This window comes from Antennarius striatus, chromosome 11 (assembly GCF_040054535.1).
Source record: "Antennarius striatus isolate MH-2024 chromosome 11, ASM4005453v1, whole genome shotgun sequence".
NCBI classification, from domain to species: domain Eukaryota; kingdom Metazoa; phylum Chordata; class Actinopteri; order Lophiiformes; family Antennariidae; genus Antennarius; species Antennarius striatus.
The window spans coordinates 12,163,138-12,185,309 of record NC_090786.1 but is presented as its reverse complement, the minus strand read 5'-3'; the positions used below and the strand labels follow the sequence as shown (position 1 = coordinate 12,185,309).

The 22,172-nt window shown below is 40.0% G+C and overlaps 1 protein-coding gene across 4 annotated transcripts in view; it reads left to right on the top strand.

The window, feature by feature from the left end:
- LOC137603453 (E3 ubiquitin-protein ligase MARCHF8-like) overlaps positions 1–22,172 on the top strand; it is a 73,712-nt gene that overhangs the window by 6,843 nt on the left and 44,697 nt on the right. For all 4 annotated transcript variants that reach the window (XM_068326930.1, XM_068326929.1, XM_068326928.1 and 1 more), the window contains exon 2: positions 15,255–15,458. In XM_068326930.1, the coding sequence (XP_068183031.1) occupies positions 15,357–15,458 (102 nt within the window). In that variant the 5' untranslated portion in view covers positions 15,255–15,356. The remainder of the gene's footprint in view (positions 1–15,254; positions 15,459–22,172) is intronic.

The following is a 22,172-nucleotide window of genomic DNA, read 5'->3' as shown; positions in this document are numbered from 1 at the left end:
CTGAGATGGTTTGGACATGTCCAGAGGAGAGATAGTGAATATATTGGTAGAAGGATGCTGAGTTTTGAACTGCCAGGCAGGAGGACTAGAGGAAGACCAAAGAGGAGGTTTATGGATGTAGTGAAAGAGGACATGAAGGTAGTTGGTGTGAGAGAAGAGGATATAAAAGACAGGGTTAGATGGAGGCAATTGATTTGCTGTGGTGACCCCTGAAGGGAAAAGCTGAAAGGAAAAGAAGAAGTTTCCTTGACACAAAGCAGATTTATTCAAATGTCTTGGTACAAATATAAAGTATATATTACCGCAGAAGATGAGGAACAGCAGACAAATTTCGTGTTTGAAAGCATAAAGTCTTGGCATTTTTTGAAAATGCTTTTAATTACGTGAACATTTGTTCATTGAATGAATGAATACTTGTTTTTGAACTGTTGTTTTGTTCAAACGATCACTTATATTAGTAGCTGTTTCATACATGCATATTATTAAAAATGTAACGGCGTGGTTGAGAGACGGTGTGCATTAGCATTTAAAGGTGCAGACACAGGAACAGCCTGTTCTCAGCAGGGATCATTTGAGCTGAATTTCTGGAGCAGGGATCAGTTTTGGAGTAAACATTTAGAATACAGCGTAGCTGGACGTCTGACAGCTGTTGTGACATTGATTAAAAACGGTATAATATGGGACCTTTAAATGATCACCACTTTTTCTTCATACACATTTAATTTCATTTCATTTCTATGTTAACTCTGAACCTACATACGCAGTTCACTGATTCCTAGTGCACCAATTAACTGTGTCTTAACTTTGGTGATTAATCTTTTAAAATATATTGATTCTGCAAAGAGACAGGATATTAATCCAGCCAGCAGAAACCTTCCTTCATACATATACATCCCCTTTTAACAAGACTGTGAGTGTTATGCAGGATAACCTGTGACTAGTAGGAGGTGAAAATGATATTACTGTTCTTCACCGGATTTTCAGTTTAGCGACTGGTGTACCTGAACTGATCCTCAGCTGAACAAATTAACACAATGTGAGAGCTGTATGACCCTGAATGCAAAATAGTTGGGATGGTGCAAAACTTGATAAAATGGAGCACATTCATTATGAATAGTGTTTATTGATGAGCCCATATATTCAAAAAGGATGTAAAAAAGGATGGTCATTGCATTCTGAATTTGTTGGAATTTGGGTTTCGCCTTAGGGTTTCCAACTCTGTGTGGCCTCTGCGCAGCGGCCATACTGCTATCTTATCTTAGATCATAATGACTTCAACGTGTTCGCTGCTAGTATTGTTGTGTCAGCGTCCTGTTGGGTTGTAATGTAATAATATAATAAAAGGATCATACAGTGTCGTTTCTCTGTGCCTCCTGTGCAATAACTCAATCCTGGCCTGCCCTGAGTCCTCGTCCCACAGTGACTCGTCTGGGGGAATAGAGTATTGATCCAATCTAATGACTTCCTCCTATGGGTGTTATACACCCCTGTGTATTAAATGCCACTGCAGTGCTGCTAGTGGAGCTGGTGTAAAAGCACGTTATGACACAACAGGACAGGGTTGTGTTCCTCACATATCTGATGTAGTTTCTTTATGCAGACCTACAACATGTGTGTGTGTGTGTGTGTGTGTGTGTGTGTGTGTGTGTGTGTGTGTGTGTGTGTGTGTGTGTGTGTGTGTGTGTGTGTGTGTGTGTGTGTGTGTGTGTGTGTGTGTGTGTGTGTGTGTGTGAATGAGTGATATGTCATCCAAACAGAGGTGCTGGCTCAGCTGAAAGGATTGTGTGATGTTACTGCTGCAGGTAGGGGGCTGTAATTGATAAAGCTATCAGGGTCTCAAAGTCTGTCAGTAGCTATACACACACACACACACACACACACACACACACACACACACACACACACACACACACACACACACACACACACACATACGTAACTAATGTGAGTACAGAGATTTTTTTTTAATCTTTACTGAGACCTTACTGAGACCAAATAATTAAAAATTATACCATGCCTTAAGTGTTTTTATTCATGTAGGATCTGCACCCTGAAGTGAATGGAGGATATGGTAGAAGATATAGACCTTACACCTTTTATAAGATTGTTTGGATGTAATGATACGGGCTTCACGACCACATAAACGTACTGTATGCTATTCAGTCGCTGTGTGGAGCCCCTCTGTAATGTTCTGGTGAGGATACAAACTATTTGTCTGCAACATTTTGCTTTAGCCTCAGAGCCTAACCTCAGTGTGATACGAGCACCCATCATGTAGCTTCTCAACGACCCTCCTAGGTCGTTTTAGAAAACACCGCAAATTGGAAAAGAACACGAAATCCGCAACCATTATTGTTATAAACTACATACAGTATGTCTTGTGTTAGAATAAAAGTCTGAATTTGGTCTAATAAGCAGACCTGTAGAGACTAAAGGCTGTAACATACGATCACCTATCCGCAAACTGTTTGCGTACGTTTGTTTTATCTCCTTGGGATCTCCCCGGAGGAGCTGGAGGAGGTGTCTGGGGAGAGGGAAATATGGGCATCCCTCTTGAGACTGTTGCCCCCGCAACCCGTGCCCGGATAAGCGGTTGAAGATGGATGGATGGTCAAGAAACCCAGAAAAACATTTATGACAAAGTCAAGTCTAATTAACTCTGAGGACTATATCATTTTTGTCACACTGTACCTAATTCTAATTGACATTAGGAGAGTAAGAGCAAAGCTTATTCAAGCCTCTGATTAGTTTTAAATCTTATTCTTGAGCATTAAGTTAACTAATGCTAATGAACTCATGAATTTCTGTGACCTTTCCTTGTAAATACTTTTCTGTTCCTTTATGCCTTTTGGGTTTTTTTACACTCAGTAGTGAGTGTCTCGTCTCTATGCTTTTTTCCGAATCCGGCAGCATCAGCAGAAGTGTTTAGTTTGGACTAACTGGACTCATAACTGCACGAGTGGTCTGAAACACAAAAGAGATGTCATTTTATTTTAAACTCTGGTTGTCGTATAAAATTTGGGAAAAGACTTCTGGAGCTTTTCTTTTGTCCCTTCTGGTGGAGCACCATGAATCTGTCAGTTGTACTTGAGTATTTGCAAACATAAGATATAATCTTCTTCTATTATTGTGGATTTCTACAAACCTTAGAATAACCTACCAGCAGCAGTCCCTGCTCTCCTACTGTCTTTTATTCCCTGTTTTCCTCTGAGATTGTTAAAGAATGTTGGTGTTACTTATCATTTTCATTGTGTATTCATGACTTACACCTCATCATGTCACACTCAGTCCCTCGTTTTCTGCAAAAAATAATTAAAGCTCCAAATCTCTGCTGTGTCCCAATTATGACTTCTTGATTGTTTTAATTCAATCCTCATTATGTTACAGTTTATAATATTGTTAAATAGTAAATCCATCCTCTCGTAGCTTGAATTAATTAGTTTGTACACATAGTGTGGGGAAAATAGGTTTTATTTGACATATATTCATTCATTTGAATGAATAGAAGCTTCTGTGTGTGTGTAGATGTTGAAACTGGTTGTAACCACAGGGACTTATCCTCCTTCATTCTTGATGACCATCTGCGTTGTGCATGTTCCCCAAAGGTTACATACTGAGGCTAAATGCTGCACAGAGAGGAATTTACAGTCTTTTTAACCTATGGCTTTGACGATGCTTACCAAAATAGTTGTTGGACCAACAGTTTAGAGAGGCCTTCTCTTCAGGCACTTGGGCCTGTTTGGAAAAACCATCATGATATCTTCATTTGTCTCTCCTTTGGATGAATGGCTGCTGTGAGGAAGAGGAGCATGTGGGTCTAAATCAAGACGAGTGTTGATGTGTCAGTGGAAGTGTGATGAATAACCCACTCTCCATGTGTGCTCCGTGTCTCATCACACCAAACCTTAATGCTTGATTGCTGGAGACAGCATGAAAGGCTTGGAGATGTTCCCCAACCCAAATACTGCACCATAGAAGTCAAGCTAAAACACTGATTGATTAGCAAGTCAACAGAGTTTTTAGTGGTAGCAGTTGGATAATGGTTAAATAATTGTTCCAGTGATTGTAAAGCAAAAACTCAAAAAGATTCCAGCTCCAGTGTCTCATTTGTCAGGATTTTTCTTTGACAACATTTTTGTTATGTAAAACCAAAAAAATGTTCTCTGACAATTCAGCATTCTCACTATTCAAACTCTCCTGGAATTACAAACACAATGACGGTCGTCATGGTTCAAGGTGAGAACAGTTGTCACGATCGTTCTTATCTTTAGTGAAGTGATCCTGATGATAACGCTAAAGACTTGATGCCCCAGGCACACAAACACGTGTTTTCTATGACCCATTATAATGTTGTTAAGGCGTGATCTCGTGGACTGTGGATGTGTGAGCAGCCTCAGGAAGTCTAGATGACTGTACACCTCAGCAGTCACTGAGAACTGAAACGTCCTCAGACCTGAAGTAGAATTCCAGTTGATTCAGATTCAGTCTTTAGGGATCTGTGTTGAATATACACGGGCTACCTGAGGGAGTTTGAAGCCGTTATAATTTGGAGTGGATTTGCATACAGGGTCAAATTCTGGATTTTTTTTGTTACACAAATTTTGTGTAACAAAAACTGATTCCACGTTTAAGCAAGCTTCCATACAGATATCTTAAACAGCCTCATATCAGGGTACTTTTTTTTTCTCAATTGGAGCAGAAAAAAAGTGATTTTCTCAGTAGCCATGTCCTGTCCATTGATATCTGATGCTAGTACCTGATTGAACTGTTGTGTCATTGCATAGCATTGGGTTCAATCGTGCATCTCTCTGTGCATTTGTAGAAATGAATTTGGTTTGGTTGTGGTGCACAACATAAATAATATAATATATACTGCAACCAAAAGTTCCATCTAAAATGGTAAATATGTCTTTTGAATGTTTCTTGTAAAGGATTTTCAGCTCCTGTTTCCAAATTCTTCATATTCAATCTGGTTGATGCTCAGCGAATATTTAATTCTCTTCTTCCATCAACAGTCAGCAGTCATGACAATTTATTCTCTGTGTACTTTTTTCTCATCTGATCTTCCATCATGCACAAAAGAAAAGAGCATCTTGTCAGACTCATCAAATTCTTTGAGTCATTAGAATGTCAAAGAATTTGAGTATTTGGGCATTAGAATTTTTTTTTTAAACTTTACTTGATGGCAGTAAGATTTTTTTCTGTCTTGTCATTGCAGCTTATCAAAAACAGAATAAAAAATTCCCTCTGGGCAAAAACAACTTTTTTGTTCCCTGGAAAAAAAATTGCAGACACGACGAACCCCACACATCTTCTCTGACTTGCAGCTTGTTTCAATAAGTTGTCATCTAAATACTTCATCTGTACTGGTTTGGGTTTAGGTCACTAACTATTTTAACTGAATCCGACTCCTTTTAAATACCTGACCAGATCTGTTAAAATTCACAGTTCACTGTGGATAAAATTGGAGGAGACCCATACACTCATCTCAACAAAGGTGCTGCAGTTTTGATTGTTGCTTCATATGAACAACAGTAGACAGTAACCCCATTTTCAGTTTTTCTCCTGTGGTTGAGGTACTTACTGGTAAATAACCCCAGGCTGCTGGTGATGCAATCTGCTGCTGGCAATGTCTATCATTTAAACTCTTGTAGCTGCTTCATAAAAATGCAAGGTTGCTAAAAAAATATTCTAGAATTTAAAAAAAAATGAGGGCAAATAAAAGATTCAATGACAGTTCAGCTCTCCATAACCCTCTAAGTCATTTAAGCCTTATCTAAAATCATACTCATAACCCTGAATCCATAAATTATATTTATTTGGATCCAAATCAGATTCCACACGCTTCTAAATCCCAAAGTGTCTAAACAGGTCATATATACTTTCCACCTCACGTCATTTCTTTGTTGGTCTGCTCGCAGGAATAACCAAAAACTTGCAATTCACAAATAAATGGCATTCCATTTGAATCTTGGATGTAGGTGTTGGAATTTTTTAAAATATATTTTTGGAGAACTGGTCTTCTTTTCTCAACAGTTGACTGACACTGCTAACTAGATGCCACTATTCACCACCAGCATTTTAATATATTAAGTAGTAATGTAAAACTCAAAGTTTTTGGTTTCATATGAGGAAGTTGTTGAAGGAAATGTTTCTACCAATTGTAGTCCTGCCAGTAACTGTCAGTCTATTCCGGTAAGAGTGGAAAGGACCTCTTTGAAAAAGTCCTCGTCGTAGTGCCAATATTTTAAAAACAAAACCAGTTTCATTAAAGTGAATTGCTCAAGTATTTCACTGAACCTTTAATGGATCACTTCTGTGTATGTGAGGCAGATGGCCTGTCTGTCCACACAGCAATACTGGAAATGAAACAGTTTTTTGTAAACCAGTGGATCCTCCTTTCTTTACAGAACAGGAAGTTACACAAGGTGCTGGCTTGTGTGTGGGGCCATACTTGTACCTGTTTGTTTTGTTTTTTGCCTTTGCTCGTGCTAACCTTCATACGTCATTAACAGCTGAGAACGAATTTGTAAAAAATGAAAACCGGTTGTTAAAAAAATAGTACAATCCTAGATATTTCTGTCTGCATTTTAAAATAATTTCTCACACTTCACCAACAAAGAAATGTCTATGCAGAACTAATTTCTGAAACCACACAATTAATCAGATTCAAACTCATTCATTAGCATTTAATCAAGTAGTTCCTCTAAGAGAGTCATTCTGAACGCAGTTAACTAAAATATCACAGCATCTCTTGATTAATCCTGCAACATAGACGTTTCAGAGGCAGAAAGAGGCCAAAGTATTAATCACACGGTGCTGCTGCTAATAAATGATGGTGTTACAAGTGATACAACGATAAGCAACAATAAAAACATTGATGATTTATTCCCGGTTATTTAAAACGTGCTCTATAACCATCAGTCTTCAAGTTCGGTATGTTGTGTGCTTGTAAAATAAATTGTGCAATTAAATTATTACAGTCTAATTCTGAAGTGGAATTTGACTAACTGTATTAGTGACAGAGGGGTTTATTAGGAGGCGAGGTCAGCATAACCAGGCTTTCATTGCTTTAGTGTGCTAAAAAAAAAAAGCCTAAAACCACACATGGGGACATCACGACAGTAGTCTGTCATCTGTCTCTTTTTACTGGGACTTTGTACTTCAGGCTCAGAGCAATTTGACATAAAAATGGGCATTCTGTGCATCATTTGTCTTCTGTAAAAAAAAAAAAAAAGTACTGAGAGTCAAGCAACTCCACAGTACGTTGGTGGAGGTTGGATCTCATTGCTGGCCTGCTGTCATGTTCAGGTCTATTCTGGATGTGGAGGAACCCTGTGGTCAAACCTGTTCCTAAGGTGCAGCAGGCTGATGTGCTAGTCCTGATTCTTGGTGTGGATCCACTATAGTGGAATAGTGAGCACTCATCGCCCTGACAACTCGTCTGGTAGACTCGCCACCAGTGTGCCGATGACATGCTTCCAGTCATGTTACCCATTCTGATGGATATAATCTTTAAAAACTGTTTTTAAAGATGAAAACTTAAAGGACATAAATCATTCTCTGAGATCTTGAAGAAAGAATAAATTATTTCTAAAGTTATGTCTAAAAGTGAGTTGTGTTTTTTAAAAAAAATATTGTTTGGATTCTTTTACGCAGTAATTTATTCATTTATAACCTGAAATACACTCTCACTGCTTTTGCTTTTCTTTTTAACTTTATAACAGCTTTTGAAGGACTCTTTATAGTCCTAGCATAACCTTCTCAGAAAAAAGTTATGTCATGTAAACTACTATGGTAATCTTTCAGAATATTCCAAGTAAAACTACATCATTTAACAAATGTACCTCAAGGCCACCTAAATGCAGCTTTTATTTCAGAACAGGTGTTCCCCTCAAGATTAAATTATATGAAGCAAAATTTTACTGTAAACTAATCTAAATTCAACTCAATCACGAGTGACGCTTAATGGTAGCTATTGGAACTATACGTACCTAATTTAATATGTTTTTATTCTGTTTATTGTACAGTAACATGGTATTGTGATAACCTGTGTTAATGCTTGCTGTTATTGTGATGTTGTCTTTGTGTTGCACGTGTTGTGCTGTTGGAAATTTGCAAGACTAGGAAAAAAGGGACAAGACTTAGGAAGTTGTGAGTGGGAGTTGTGTCTCTGTTCGGAGTTCCTGTGAAAGGAGATGAATAAAGCCCAATAAAGCCTATGCTCCATCTTTATTGCACTTACAGCTAATACCCAGGGTATGACAATATTATGGGCTTTTAATGGTTTTCTAGTGATTTTCAAGTCCAATATTTGTGGCAGACAGATGTTAAGTCGAGTGAAACGACAAAAACTTATTTTTAAAGCGACATGTAATGGAGAACAACTCAACTCAAAACCATCTGTATCTGTATGTTGTTTCATTTATACTGTATGTCGTTTTTATTCCCTAGAATTGTTTCTAGTAAGTATTAGGAAATAGTTCCTCTTGTATTTAGAGTAGTAATGGCATTTAAATGACCTCAAATGGCCATTATAGATTGAAACTTAATAAATAACAGTTCAGCTTATGAAGAACCTCTCGGAACCAGTGGGGTTTGTAGATTGAGGCTGTGTGTGTGCATGCGAGCGTGTGTGTGTGAGAATGAGATACGTTTAGCGTGGCGTTGAGTCCAGTCATTGCTCCCAATGCTGCGATGGAATTTGTATCGTGATGGAATTAAATCCAACTTTTCTCCTCTGACTCATACCTTTTTGCTTGGCCATCTTCCAGCCTATCTGTCATCGTTTCTTGTTTTTTTTTTTTAAAGAAAAAATAATCCTTCCTTTCATTAAACAATTCAGTGATAAAGTGACACATCACTGGAGGGAACGGCAATCAATACTAGAAATTAATCTCTGAAGCATTTTTACTGTAACTGCCAAATCAACACTGAATACATTTAAGAGTAACTAGAATTAATGAGAGCTGTCTGGAACACCACACAGTCAAATATGTTTTACAGTGGCAGTTGCTGTCAAATCAGTGCTTCATCTTTCCTGTCACTTTCCGAATTATTCTTCAAAGCTGCAATATTGCTCTGACTTGACAGATTAAGAAGCCGAACAAATCTTTTCCTCTTGTATTGAGGTTAAAAATTAATTAATTTCTAACATCAAATATCTGCTTCACTTAACATATTTAAATACTTTAATCAATTTGGTGTCTTTCATACGCCACCACTCTCCAGAGGACGTGCCTTTTTAAATATATGCTATAGTTGTAGAACAGTTAGTGTAGGTTTGATTGATACATGGTGGTTTTTTCTGCCCGGTTGCACATCAGAACCAGCGAGGAGGCTCTCAGCCATATCTCATGTCTGATCTGACAGCAGGGACACAGAAGGGCCTCCTGGCAAACTGAATAACAGCAGAGCTCAGCTGAGCAGAACATGGAGGAGACAGGGCTGTGATTTACCTGGCACAGGAGCAAAAGGAGAGGAGCTGCAAGCAGGCCTGGATGATCTTCCTTTACATTGTATGGATTCGGAGCCACGGTAATATTTTGATGGCCCTCCCTCCCTTGTGGGAATATTTTCATCACACATCAAACATCAAAATTGCAAATTCACCTTCTCTTCTTAAAAGCTCAACAGACAGAGCGACCTTTAAAAGCAGCTCGTCTTATACGGTGAATGCACCAGTAAATGTTGGCTTATTTACATACCAAGCGGCCTTCGTTTCATTTCGTGTTTCTGGCTTTATGATGAATTTTCTCTTTGCTCTGTTGAACCCTCAACCATCTCCTTAGGGAAATACCTGCTTTGCAGGTGCTCAGTGTTCCACTCTGTACCCCAGCCAGGTCGCCACGGAAGGGTTATCACGCTGCGCTTACTCCGGTGCTCAAAGCACCCATAGAACCTTCTGAGGACCAGGCTTTAGGTGCTGTTAGCTCCAGGCTAAGACAGCTTTCACACATTCCCAAGCAGGCTGCCTTCAGTCTTAGCCAAGCCCCCCCCCCAGGCTAATCCTGTTTTGGCCAATTGCCTGGTGTTGTTCCCTGAAAATCAGCCAGGCACAAGACTAAAAGGTGCCAGAGTGAAACGGAGCTAAAGTAAACTGAAATAGGCTTGTGCCATTATTCTAAACATTGGTTACATGAACACCAGCCCTGGACTAATAGCAGGGTGGATCATGTAGTCTGGTTTAATAATACATTCTATGAAAAGCCCTTCATCGTGTCTGTTCTGCTACTCATTACTGGGGGGTGTCTAGTGGCTCAAGTGAGTGACACCGTCCACGTAACTTGGACTGTGTGATTTAGTCAGTAGAAATAATCACTCCATCCATTTGAAACCTGCCGTTTACATTATTCATGTTGCATTTGGAAGGCAGAAGGATCCATCATGTGCTTAATGCCATCTGCAAATGTATCCCAACATTCAAACCTTCCATGAATACAGGTTACTTTTTTTTACATAGTTGATTTAGCAAGATAAAGTATGCAGAATATTGATAACCTAGTACAGCAAAAGAAAAAAAAAAGATAAATACATGACTGGCTGTAAATTCTGAATAATACCCATAGGTATAATCAACATTAAATGGACAAAAGAAAAGAAAATATGAACACAGGTTCCAGACACTACTTGGTCACTACTACTATGGTACTATGGATCACAGAACTGTGTTTTCTTAATACTCATCAAGACTCAAACAGACTTCAGTATGTTCAGTGTTGGGGAATGATCCCACTTTGTTACAGATCATGTAGCTGTAATGCTAACTGGAAGCTAGAATAATATGGAGTCTGTGCAGTATTGCTCTTTATATATCTGAAAATTCCAAAAAGAAGCACCGTTCATAACTTTTTTTCATTTTTGAGTTTTGATTTGATTCCTTGTTCTCTTTGCTTGAATTAAAAGGAATAATCCAGATAGTCCTTTAACTATATAGTCCTGTAACTACAACTTCACTGAATGTCTGTAAATTATACTGTACTATGAAGTTATCAGTTCAGATATCCACCAAATTATGTGAGCGACACCATAACAACTAAACTGACCCCTGGAGCTGCTGCCATAGCAACAAGGTCTTCATATAAATTGGATCCACGCGAAGCCTGTGATCGGGTTGAGTGCTGCAGGACTTGTAACTATTATTAATGTGCTTTGAAGTATTTGAATGTCAAAACTATCACTTGAAATTATCTCACTGCACAAATATGCAAAGGGTTGCATTCTGGTAACTAGATTGACAGAATTTAATCAGAGTATTAGTCCAAAAAATATTCACGCCAAGCATTGAACTGAATATCCACATATATAGTGCATAAAACAAAAAGGAAATCCTGACTGTCCGTCTAGCACCTCCTTCACCTTATTAGTAGAACTCCTCAGTGCAACAAAACCTTGAAATGCGATGCCCATTAAAAGTGGAGAGGAGATTTTTACTGCTCCGCTTGTTCTTTGGATTTATCGTAACAAGCTAAGGGGTGCAGCGGCAGGCGGTGTTGTAGCCTCTGGCATGAATCTGTGGGAATTTTTTTCTATCAGACTGCTTAAAAAACAATTTGAATGGAGGATCACGTTTTTCCAAGTGGGTAGAGCATGCAGACCATATATTGAAGCTGCCAACCCTCACCAACGTTGGCAGGTTCCATCCCCACCCACGGTCCGAAGATGCATGTCTCCCACCTGCCCTCCCTCACTCTGTACAAGCAAGAAAAACCAAAAGAATTTAAATTTAAAAGCATTTATGAGTGTAAACAAAAATTCCTGACATGGACATCCTAGATATTACTTTTCTCGTTGTTTTTGTTGTAATTGTTCACACACACACACACACACACACACACACACACACACACACACACACACACACACACACACACACAAATTGGCTTCAGTTGTAGCTTAGTACAGTAAGGTTGCGTTATGGCTTCATAGTACAGATAGAATTATCAAAATAGATTGAATTACTTTCCTGCCCCAAGACAGAAAATCTACTTAACTTTGAACAAAATGATGTCTGGTGGCTTCACGATGTGCAAACAGAAGGAAGCTAAAGGACTGATGACTGGCCATAGTAGGTTCTTATTAATGGATTCCTAGTTGTGGCGTCGGCAGAAAACCAGTGTGTGCATCATAACAGGCTCTTACGCAACACGTTTGGGTTCAGCATTCATTGAAACAAAAGTCAATATATATATATATATAAGCTCATTTTAATCATCAGCACCGAAAATCAGGAAAGGTTCTCCTGAGGGACATAGGTAGAAAGAAACAGATGAAGAGAGAGGGGGGGGATGAGGAACAGGGATTCCGATAACAACAACAACAGCTATTGTTATTAGAAGATTATAATTTGTGGTATTAATAATAACTGCAGTGATGACAATAACAACACTGATGATGATGAGGATGAGGATGATGGTGATGATGATAGCAATCATGATGCTGATGTCAGTGGGAGTCGGGTTTCCAGGTGAGGCAGGTTTTGCACCATCACATTAAAATTTTTAGTCCTCCACTGTTCTGACCTCTGCAACAGAAGCAGGTCGCACCGCCTCCCGCTCGGAATCTTTAAATAGGTTCATGTTTGTTTTCTGCTTCCCTGTGGACACTGTGTACCCATGCTTGTGTTTAACTGTGGGATTTTAAAGCCATGCGAAACAGTTGTTTGAGATGATTAAACTGGAGTTAATTGAACATATTTTTATCCACAATTGTAGGTGTACCAACCTGGTAAACGGTCCACTGTGGTATGAAAGACAGAACTCGTTCTTTGAGATCAGGGTTAACTAATTTATCGTTTTACAACAAATTGCTTGTGCAAAATGTTAAGATATATTTAGACATATTTAGAAATATTAGAATTACATACTGCAGTGCGCCGGCGAGGTGTCCGGATTGTCTCCCCGCCTCATGCCCCTGTCTGCTGGGATAGATTCCAGCAACTCCCACGACCCACAAAACCGGAGGAATCGGTAGGAAAATCAAATGAATGAAATTAGACAGACCAGATTTCACCAAAAAATTCACAAAATTAATGATCAAAGTATAATTAAAGTGTAATTAGTTTTATCTCTTGTGCATTAAAAGAAGCCTTTGTGTTCAGTGTATTGTGGTTATAACTGGATGTTTGAATCATGACAAAGAAGTTGGTTTCAGATGTGAAGTCAAGTTTTGCAGTTATCTGCAAGAAAGGAGTGTTCCACTATTTCTGAAATAAATCCAATTTTGTATGTTAAAGAGTTCATCTGGACGTACGAGCTTCTCACTGTAGCGATGAACAGAAATGACATTGTGGCTGTTTCTGAATCCTCTCCTCCATCGTGATGTGCAGTTTCCTTATTTCACACCCTGCATCCCCATTCTAATGACTGCTACTTCACTGAACTCCCATCTCTCTGCTTGCTTGAATTTGGTTTCCTAATCCGGTCATTGTAATGCTGCAATGATTGAGGGTTTGCTGTAAAAGCGGACCACATGTGAACACACACTCATCCACACACAGCCCAGTGGCCAAAAAAGATAGAGCTTGCACTGCAGCGAGTGGCAGCACAGATGGACACATTAACCAAATTTATTAGGACCCTCATGTAAGCCACCTTTGGTAACTGCTCGAGACGTCTACATGCTACAGCCGCCGTGACTGTCTGAATGCAGACTAGAACCAACACATAACCCTCACTGTGAAAATCATGGCCCTGAATCTTCAGGTCAGAGTCCTTGGCCACACGCTACCACCTCTCTGATGATTTATTTCACACTTTGGGTATCACCTCTGGAAAGCGTGAGCAGAGTGTAATAAATTTTTACAGACCTCTGCTCCTATAAAAACCACAGGAGAGGTTTGTGCCTCTGGTAGTTTGAGGACATACAATAATTTCTTAATCTGTAAAAACTGCATAGATACTTAATTTTATGTTGATATAATGCATTGTTTTTTCTTGTGTCACCTCATGGGTACAGTGCGCCCCCGTTCTTTGCATTTAACGCTATTAATGAATTCCAGCGACAAACTATCTTATTGTTTACGGTAATTTAATTTATGTTTAGTTTATGTTTATGTTAGTTTATGACCCTCCCCATACTGATATTAAACCACCTTCTATCTGTATTACCTTTTCCCACACTCTTATCGACTGCTTAAAGCACTTTTGTGTCTCACGTAAATCCGAGACTCACGGGACTGAGCACACTTCCGGATGCTGTCAGCTAATAGAATGCGCGTACAATATCACGTGACTGCCTACCAAAAATCCGCAATGAGGTGAAGTCGCAAGCTTTGACGCGCGAAAGCGCGAGGGCGCACTGTATTGCTTTTTTATTTACTGATTGTTGCAATTGAAAATAAAAGAACATTAACTGACTGTATTATTACAGAACTGGTCTTCATTGTGACAGGATTGTTTTGATCTTTGAACACAGACCTAGGAGAGAAATTAGATCCTCATTCATCCAGATCATGCAGTTCTTGAAGGTTAAATATGAAGCAACTGGACTTTTGTTTCGGTTTTGTTTCATGTGTCCTCCCAACCTGGAGGCTCCTTCAGCTGTGACTGACTGGCGGGGAGCTTTAAGGTAATCTGATGTCACTAACACGATGGTCGTCGTTAGGATCAAGGCTCAGAGTGTGAACGATTGTGACATCTTTCACACCCCGACTCCAGAAAACAACCGCAATGCAAACGACTCACATGATGCTCCAGGCAAACAAACCACTTCAACGACTCTAAGGATATTAGTGCGTTACACTCAGCTGTTTAGGTGTGAACCAACAGTCAGAGCTAAAGACGCCTCAGTGGAAAGTCTCCATTGAAAACCCTTGTTTTCCTGCTACCTCAGAGTCAACCTTTAAGGACTAGAAATAAAGTTAGACCACAGTCTGTCTTTATTTCTGTACAAATCTGATCCTAAAAACAATGTGAATACTTCACAGTTTTATGCATTAGTGCTTTTTTCCTCAGCTTGTGTGTGAAAAAAAAAATTCACATCAACAAAGCCATGTAACTAAAAAATAGTGAATTCACAGACAGGCTGACTTGAGTTTGAACCGGTGAGTCACTGGGTCATCATGATCGATATTTAAATGGCGTAATTTTGGGCTCTTAATATGAACATGTGAAGAATTCTAATGGTGAAAGACGTCAACACACCAGAAGAAAACATCAAAATGTAGCTGCTCCACTGAAGAACTTTCTTCTTTCTTGCCGCAGACTTATTTTGAACGTTATTTTGTTATCTCATCCTCTGTGTATTCTCTGCAGGGCTTTAGGGGCAAGGTGTTGTTTGTGCAGACCATCATGTGCTTCACTCTGGCAGCCGGACAGGAAGTGCGTATGTGAGCGTTCCTGATTGGCTCTGCTGGGATGAACATGCCACTGCACCAAATCTCTGTCATCCCCCGTGATGTCAACTCATCGCGTGTGTCGGGCAATGGAAAAGCAAAGGACAAGGACAAGCAGCAACAGGTATGGAAAGAGTTAAAAAGACCGAATCGGCCCATCCTTGAGGTTGGGTTTCCTTCTTCAGTTGTTGTTAACATTAAAACATGAGTGGTTGGAAATGCCCAAACATAACAGGCTGTTTAGTTCACGTGGCAAATCGTGTTGGCGCCTGGATGAGTCAGTCTTGACCGCATGAGAACAAAAGAGGAAGCAGTGTGAAATTATTATAAAGCGACAGTAGAGGGAAGGAGTTGTTCCTGCATTGCTGGTTTCTCACCTCACATGTTTTACTTATCTACACAGGTGGAAATATGCATAACTCCATAACCTGCTGAATTCGGTCGCCCCAGCTGTCCTGTAGCCATTCATTATAGATTATGTTTTAACCCAGCAGTGTCAATCTCAACACGAGAACATCAGTTCTGCCTTTACATCATTTCCCTTATGATTGAATTATTTCCATGCTGCCTGCAGCTTGAGCAGAGAGCCTATATCCAATAAGGCTGGTTCAAGCCTGGGTGTGTGGAGAGTAGCAGCAGCACAGAAAGGTGCTACATAGGATTTGGAACCTTGGTGTTTTTTATTTGCTATTTTAAATAGACTAAGAAAAGAATCTGTTGAATTTTAAAGCGTCAGATGTGTTTATTCATCATATCTACTGCTGCAAAGTAAAGAGTCTACACATCTGTCAAGACGGAGTGTTCAAGCAGGTACCAGATCTTTATTTATACTGTTAAAACCTGTTCCCATGAGGATCCAGATTTCGCTGCGCCACCGCCTTTGAATTACATTCTTAGTGTCCAAATAGTTTTGAAAATCCTTTTAATTTTGTGTGTTATGATGAAGAAAGTCTGTTCATCATGGCCTAAATCTGTGCGCGCGCGCACACACACACACACACACACACACACACACACACACACACACACACACACACACACACTCCACCACTTTCAAGTGCCACAGTGAAGTGCTCTTGGAGCTCAGTTGCTTTTTTGAGCTCTGGAACAAAGAGCAAGGTGCTAAGACAATATGTCCATGGTCTACCCTTTTGCTCGGATCACAATAGATCCTGGGTGTTGAGGAGCAGCACAGGTGTTTTTAAGAGTCTTCTTCATCCTGCATATGGCTCCCTTATTCATTGCTCTGTGTTGCACACTTAATTATACACACAAGATTTAAGCTGGCACTGAGGCATGTCTTTGCTTCAGAAACAAACGCCTCACTGCTTGCCTTCAGTCTCTGATCTGATCTGGCTTCACTGTGAAGCTTCAAATCTCGTCCTGTCTCTGTAGATATTAGTCTTCATTCATTTTGGGCTTCTGTCCAAACAAAAACAAAACCTGTCTGAAGCATAGATATCATTTAGTACAAAGTCTTTTTAACAGGAATAAAGGGCCTTAGCTGTGAGTAGTAAGGTTACTTCACTCTGCTGGGAAAATAAAAATGACGTTCTAAGCTGTAAAATGTCTTGGGGGCATTTGGTCTTTCTGTCCCGCGTTTGCAGTGTAAAGATCCAAGCCCGTATTTCAGTGCTCGGCATCACTCTCTCCATCCGTCTGTCTCCTGTTGGCTCATCCTCCTTTTCTTTCTCTGGGGAACAAGTGAAAAAAAAAATGGCAGCAACTCCTGTCCTCCCTGTGGAACCATCAGGGGAGTGGAGAAAGGAGACACAGTGTGTGGAGAGAGCAGCGGAAAAAAAAGGCGAGTGTTTACTTTGAATACTGATAAACTTGAGGATCCCGGAAGTGTGTGTGTGTGTGTGTGTGTGTGTGTGTGTGTGTGTGTGTGTGTGTGTGTGTGTGTGTGTGTGTGTGTGTGTGTGTGTGTGTGTGTGTGTGTGTGTGTGTGTGTGTGTGTGTGTGTGTGTGTGTGTGTGTGTGTGTGTGTGTGTGTGTTTAGTCACAGAGCACAGGACCATCTGGCCCCCTTAGACAACACAACTGGTCTTTTAGCGCCTCAAGACAAAAAAAAAGGAAAACTTTCCTCTACTTAGAATTCAGAATCAGTCAGCTGGACATTCAGAAAGCAACACATGGAGTTTTGCCAGCCCCTCTCCCCCCCCCTCCTCCTCCATCCCCAATCAAGTTCATTTGTCTTCTTTGAATTCCTCTTTTGGGCACAATGCCCAACGCAGCATGATCCCCCACTAGAGAATTCATGGTTTGGGAGATAAATTGAGATTTAAAAAAAAGCATCAAGAGTGTTGAAGAGCAATGGTTTATTTGTTGGGGGAAGGAAAAAAAAATAGTCAAATTTATATGAGTCTGGGGGTATTTTTGATAAGACATGCAGAGAATGAATTATGCATGAATTGATGATAAAGTGGCACAGATTTGCTGGTAGGGAAGGACGGAAAGCAATTCTTGCGGTGTTTCCAGGAGATGCATATTGAGCTGTTAGTGCTTGTTTTGATTATCGTGGTTCCTCTTTAACCCTGTCACTCTGTGGTGTTTCTACTGTTAAATTGTCTCAGTGAACACAGCTGTAGCTTTCATTTTCACATTCATGCATGTAGGCTGTCACATCCACATACAAGACTCCTCTCCTGCTCCTATTATTTAGCAGTATATGTGATCGCACACCGACTCTGCTGTACTGTGATCCCTGATACCTACTGCATGTATTATTTATGAAAGCACTGAGCGAAGTAGAAGCTTTGTCCTTTACTAAGCATGTGTCATATTCAAGGACAGGAGTCTGCCTGCCCTTTTTGTTTGGTAGTTTGGTGAGGGCAGCCAGCACACTGCTCCTGGGCTTGGTTTTATATAGATATAATATCTGTATGGAAAAAAATATTCAAACAGCACACTGGGTTAGACGTGAACTGTTCAGGGTATCTCTCTGAGCTGGTTTTTAATCCAGAGTGTTTGGAGTCAGAAGTAAATGTGAAAGTTTATTACATCAAGTGATATCTAATATTTAGTATTTTAGAAAGTCTTTGGTGCTTAGACTCTTAAGAAGAATGAGATCAAAGGGTATCAATCCTGAGCAGCAGCAAGATATACAGTATATGCGCTCCTGGAGTCCAGACACTGGTGGAGTCGGTGGCTGATGACCCTGCTGAGACTGATGAATGGTGGTTGATCTTGATGACTGGGTGGAGGTTTCACAAACCAGCAGAATGAAAGAACCAGTGAAATGGAGAGAGCCATATGTAAAAAGGCAGCATCAAAATGATTATTGACCGGCAGAAAAGGTGTGTCGCTGTGCTATCGGCTAGACGTGACCCGTTGAAACCAAAACTAAAGCCTAGTCTGTGATGCTGGAAAATACCAAAAATATGTGTTTTTCATAATTTGACCCCTGTAATGGAACACTTTAATTTAAATGATCAAATTTTGTATTTTAAACCATGGTTTGATTGCAGCTAGCATCTTACTTCATCTGTGCAATACTGGCCAAAAACACAGTTTGGTTCAATTCTACAAATATGTTTGAATATATATGTAAATATAATACTTATCCCTTAGGCAGGAAAATGTTTTCCAACCATTTTGTGGATCTAAATTGTCCAAATCAGTCCCTACCAGATTGCTATGCCCAGGGGCATGCAAATGAAAATGCCACGATAATCGCCAAGGAAGCCTTGGGTCTGGGTAAACTAGGCTCAAAACGCTGAATTATCAGGATGGGGAATGTGTAGATGTATGACTTGAGTATACAAGTAGACCTGAGTTTGTTACGTGTAGTCAGCAGCAGAGGATTTAACTGGTTTATTTTACTGTTAGACAGCAATTGGTGCATGTCCAAAAAAGTTCTATCCCAACAGTATTTGTTTTTTTCTTTCCCTGACAGATGTACACACACACACATACACACACCAGTCTGCATGCCAACTGTTTACATGGGTGTAATCCAGTTGATATCCAAGCGGCACAAAGGAAGACACATGCACATACTTCCTCTTGTCTTACATGCACATACATAGAGCACGCCAGCGCTCATCCATGTGTTCACACTGGTGTCAACGCTCCGAGGCCAGCCGGGTTCCCACAGCCTGTCTGTGAAGCAGGAGCTGGGGAGAGCAGATAACACACAGGCGGAAGAAGATTCTCTGTATTCTGGCAGAATTTTTCAATAAAGTTTGAATACTGCATGTCAGCACACTGTCCGAGTCTACATATGCCACTCATGGAATTCAAAAACATTTCACAAACTTTACAAGCATCCCACCTATAAACCAAGAATACAGACTCGTAACTGACTTTGGCTTGAAGGAAGTTAAAGAGTAAATGTTCTATTTGTTTACCAGATGTACTGCTGTGCTACGAATCTGATTTTTTAAATAAATTTCATTAGTGGCTTTGACTTGTATTTTTAATATTTTATATAGCTTTTTTGTCTATAACTGAATGACATGAAATTCAAACGCAATAGCAGCAAATTAAGTCGCTTTAGAAGTTTATAGCATTTTTTTGGTTTGATTCTTTACTTCTTTACGTCATTTACTGCAGTCCATGAAGCTGGATCTCTGTCTGGGTCGTTTCTATCTTTGTACTACCTGGGTCTCTCTGGAACAACTGGACTCTCACATACAAGGACACTCACCAGGTCTTAGATGCATCCCGCCAGCTGGTGTTGTTAGTCAGGCCGTCTGTGCAGCTCCCAGAGGACCTGACTGCACTGAGCCACTTTAGATTGAAGTGTTAAAAAATATATTTAAATGTAGAAGAGTTGATGTGGCTGTTGGGCCCATAGAGGCCATTTGGGTGTGTGACTAAGGAAGAGAAAGGATGCAAAGGTTTTTTTTTCAAAAATTTGGTTTCATTAGCTCTTGTGTTAACTCGGCAATTCTTTCAGTAACTTTGACACTTTAGTTATTAGATATACTCTATGGTTGGAGGTGTATCTGTGTAGAACACATCCATTTGTTTTATCCATCTATCCAATTTCTTGTAGATGAGACGATCATGATCTTCTCGTCTCGTCTTCTTCCGGTGTTTACAAGAGGCGGGGTACACTCCAAAGGCATCGCCGGTGCATCATGGAGCCACACAAAAGACAAACCTGTGGTTTAAATCACGACACGGCTCATCATTAGATTTGTACCGGCAGTAAGAGCAAAAGAGACACAGACAGATGGAAGAGATAATGCACCAAGAAAGATGCCATCCTAGTTTGATTGTGTTCTGATCAGATATTTTGTACATCCTGCACACCCCGTAAACCATGGAAAACATGCAGAGAAAGCCATGTGATACAGCTTTTAGCTTAAATGCAATCAATCTGGCTGTCAAAATAGGAAATGGTGCCGCTGGTCTGGCTGAGCAGACAAGAGTGCTTGAGAGTAATCCCCGACATTTCTGACACCTAGCAATCGTTAGCATCAATATAGAAGGATGAAATCATTATCGTTGCTGCAAAAGGGATGCTAGCTGTTCGTTCATTACTACTATATAAAAGGATTTAAAGGATCTTTAAATAATTCTGGAAGGTGCATTATTTTTTCGTTTTTATGACCTAAAGGTTCTTTTTTTACACCAACATAATCACTATATAGTGCACCCTTGTTCCTCGCGGTTAATGCGTTCCAGGAATCATAAGCGATTAACGAATTCCACGGTATAACGACACACTATCTTATTAATTATGGTAACAAACATTTATGGTAATTTAAACATTTATGAACCCTCCCCATACTGATATTAAACCACCTTCTACCTGTATTACCTTTTCCCACACTCTGATAGAATCTTTAAAGCATTTTTGTGTCTCACGGAAGTCCGAGTCTCACAGGACATAACGCACTTCCGGATGTCGTCAGCCAATAGAATGCGCGTACGGAATCAAGTGAGTACTTACTAAAAATCTGAAATGAGGTGAAATCGCGAGTGTTGATTTGTGAATGAGCGAGGGCGCACTGCATTTGAACTGCATACATTTCAATAAAAAATAGACATGGGGGTGTTCTGAAACACACACACACACACACACACACACACACACACACACACACACACGCACACACACTTAAAACTAACCCATAGTGGCTTAAGTAGGCTTTTAGAGACAAGACAGGAAATAATTACAGCCCCTTTGCTACTCTACGTTCTCGTATGATGTTCTATGATTCAGAGTCAGAAGAGAATCTGTCTGGTCTTCAGAGTGAGGGGGCGCGTCCTCGCTGTGTGAAATTCAGCTCTTGATTTCAGAGGAGAGGTTATTACCATAGAGAGGGAGAGAAAGAGAGAGAGACTCTCAGAACAGATGATATCTGATAATTTACTCCCGTCATATCGTCCTCCACCACCTCCACCCACACTTACAGTATGGGTGCGTTTTCACAGCTCACTTTGCTGTTAAAGGAGAACACCGTACTGGTAAACATGTCTATATGTTAAGCTGCTTTTTGGCTGTTCTTTATAAAAAAAACAACACATTTTCAAGTGATAAATCTCATGATTTGCATGTTAAGCGGTTTGTTGTACAACCTAATCCGACAGAGGCATGGTGATGTATTGCTACATTAACCTACTAACCCACAGCAGCGTGTTCAGAATGTCACAGCACATCAGCACAGAAAGTGTGAACTCAAAGAAGCCTTCAGCTGTAAAAAGCCGTTCGCTGGAATCAATTTAATGTTTGCAAAAGGTAGCCTTGGTGTGTTTTCAATGTACAGTATCTCTGTGACTGCAGGAAGGACTGTTTGTGGTGCGCAGAGACATGAAGAGTGAGCAGATAACCAGAGACAGGGGAAAAGGGTCGATGAACGTCTTCCTGGAGCAAATAAATGAA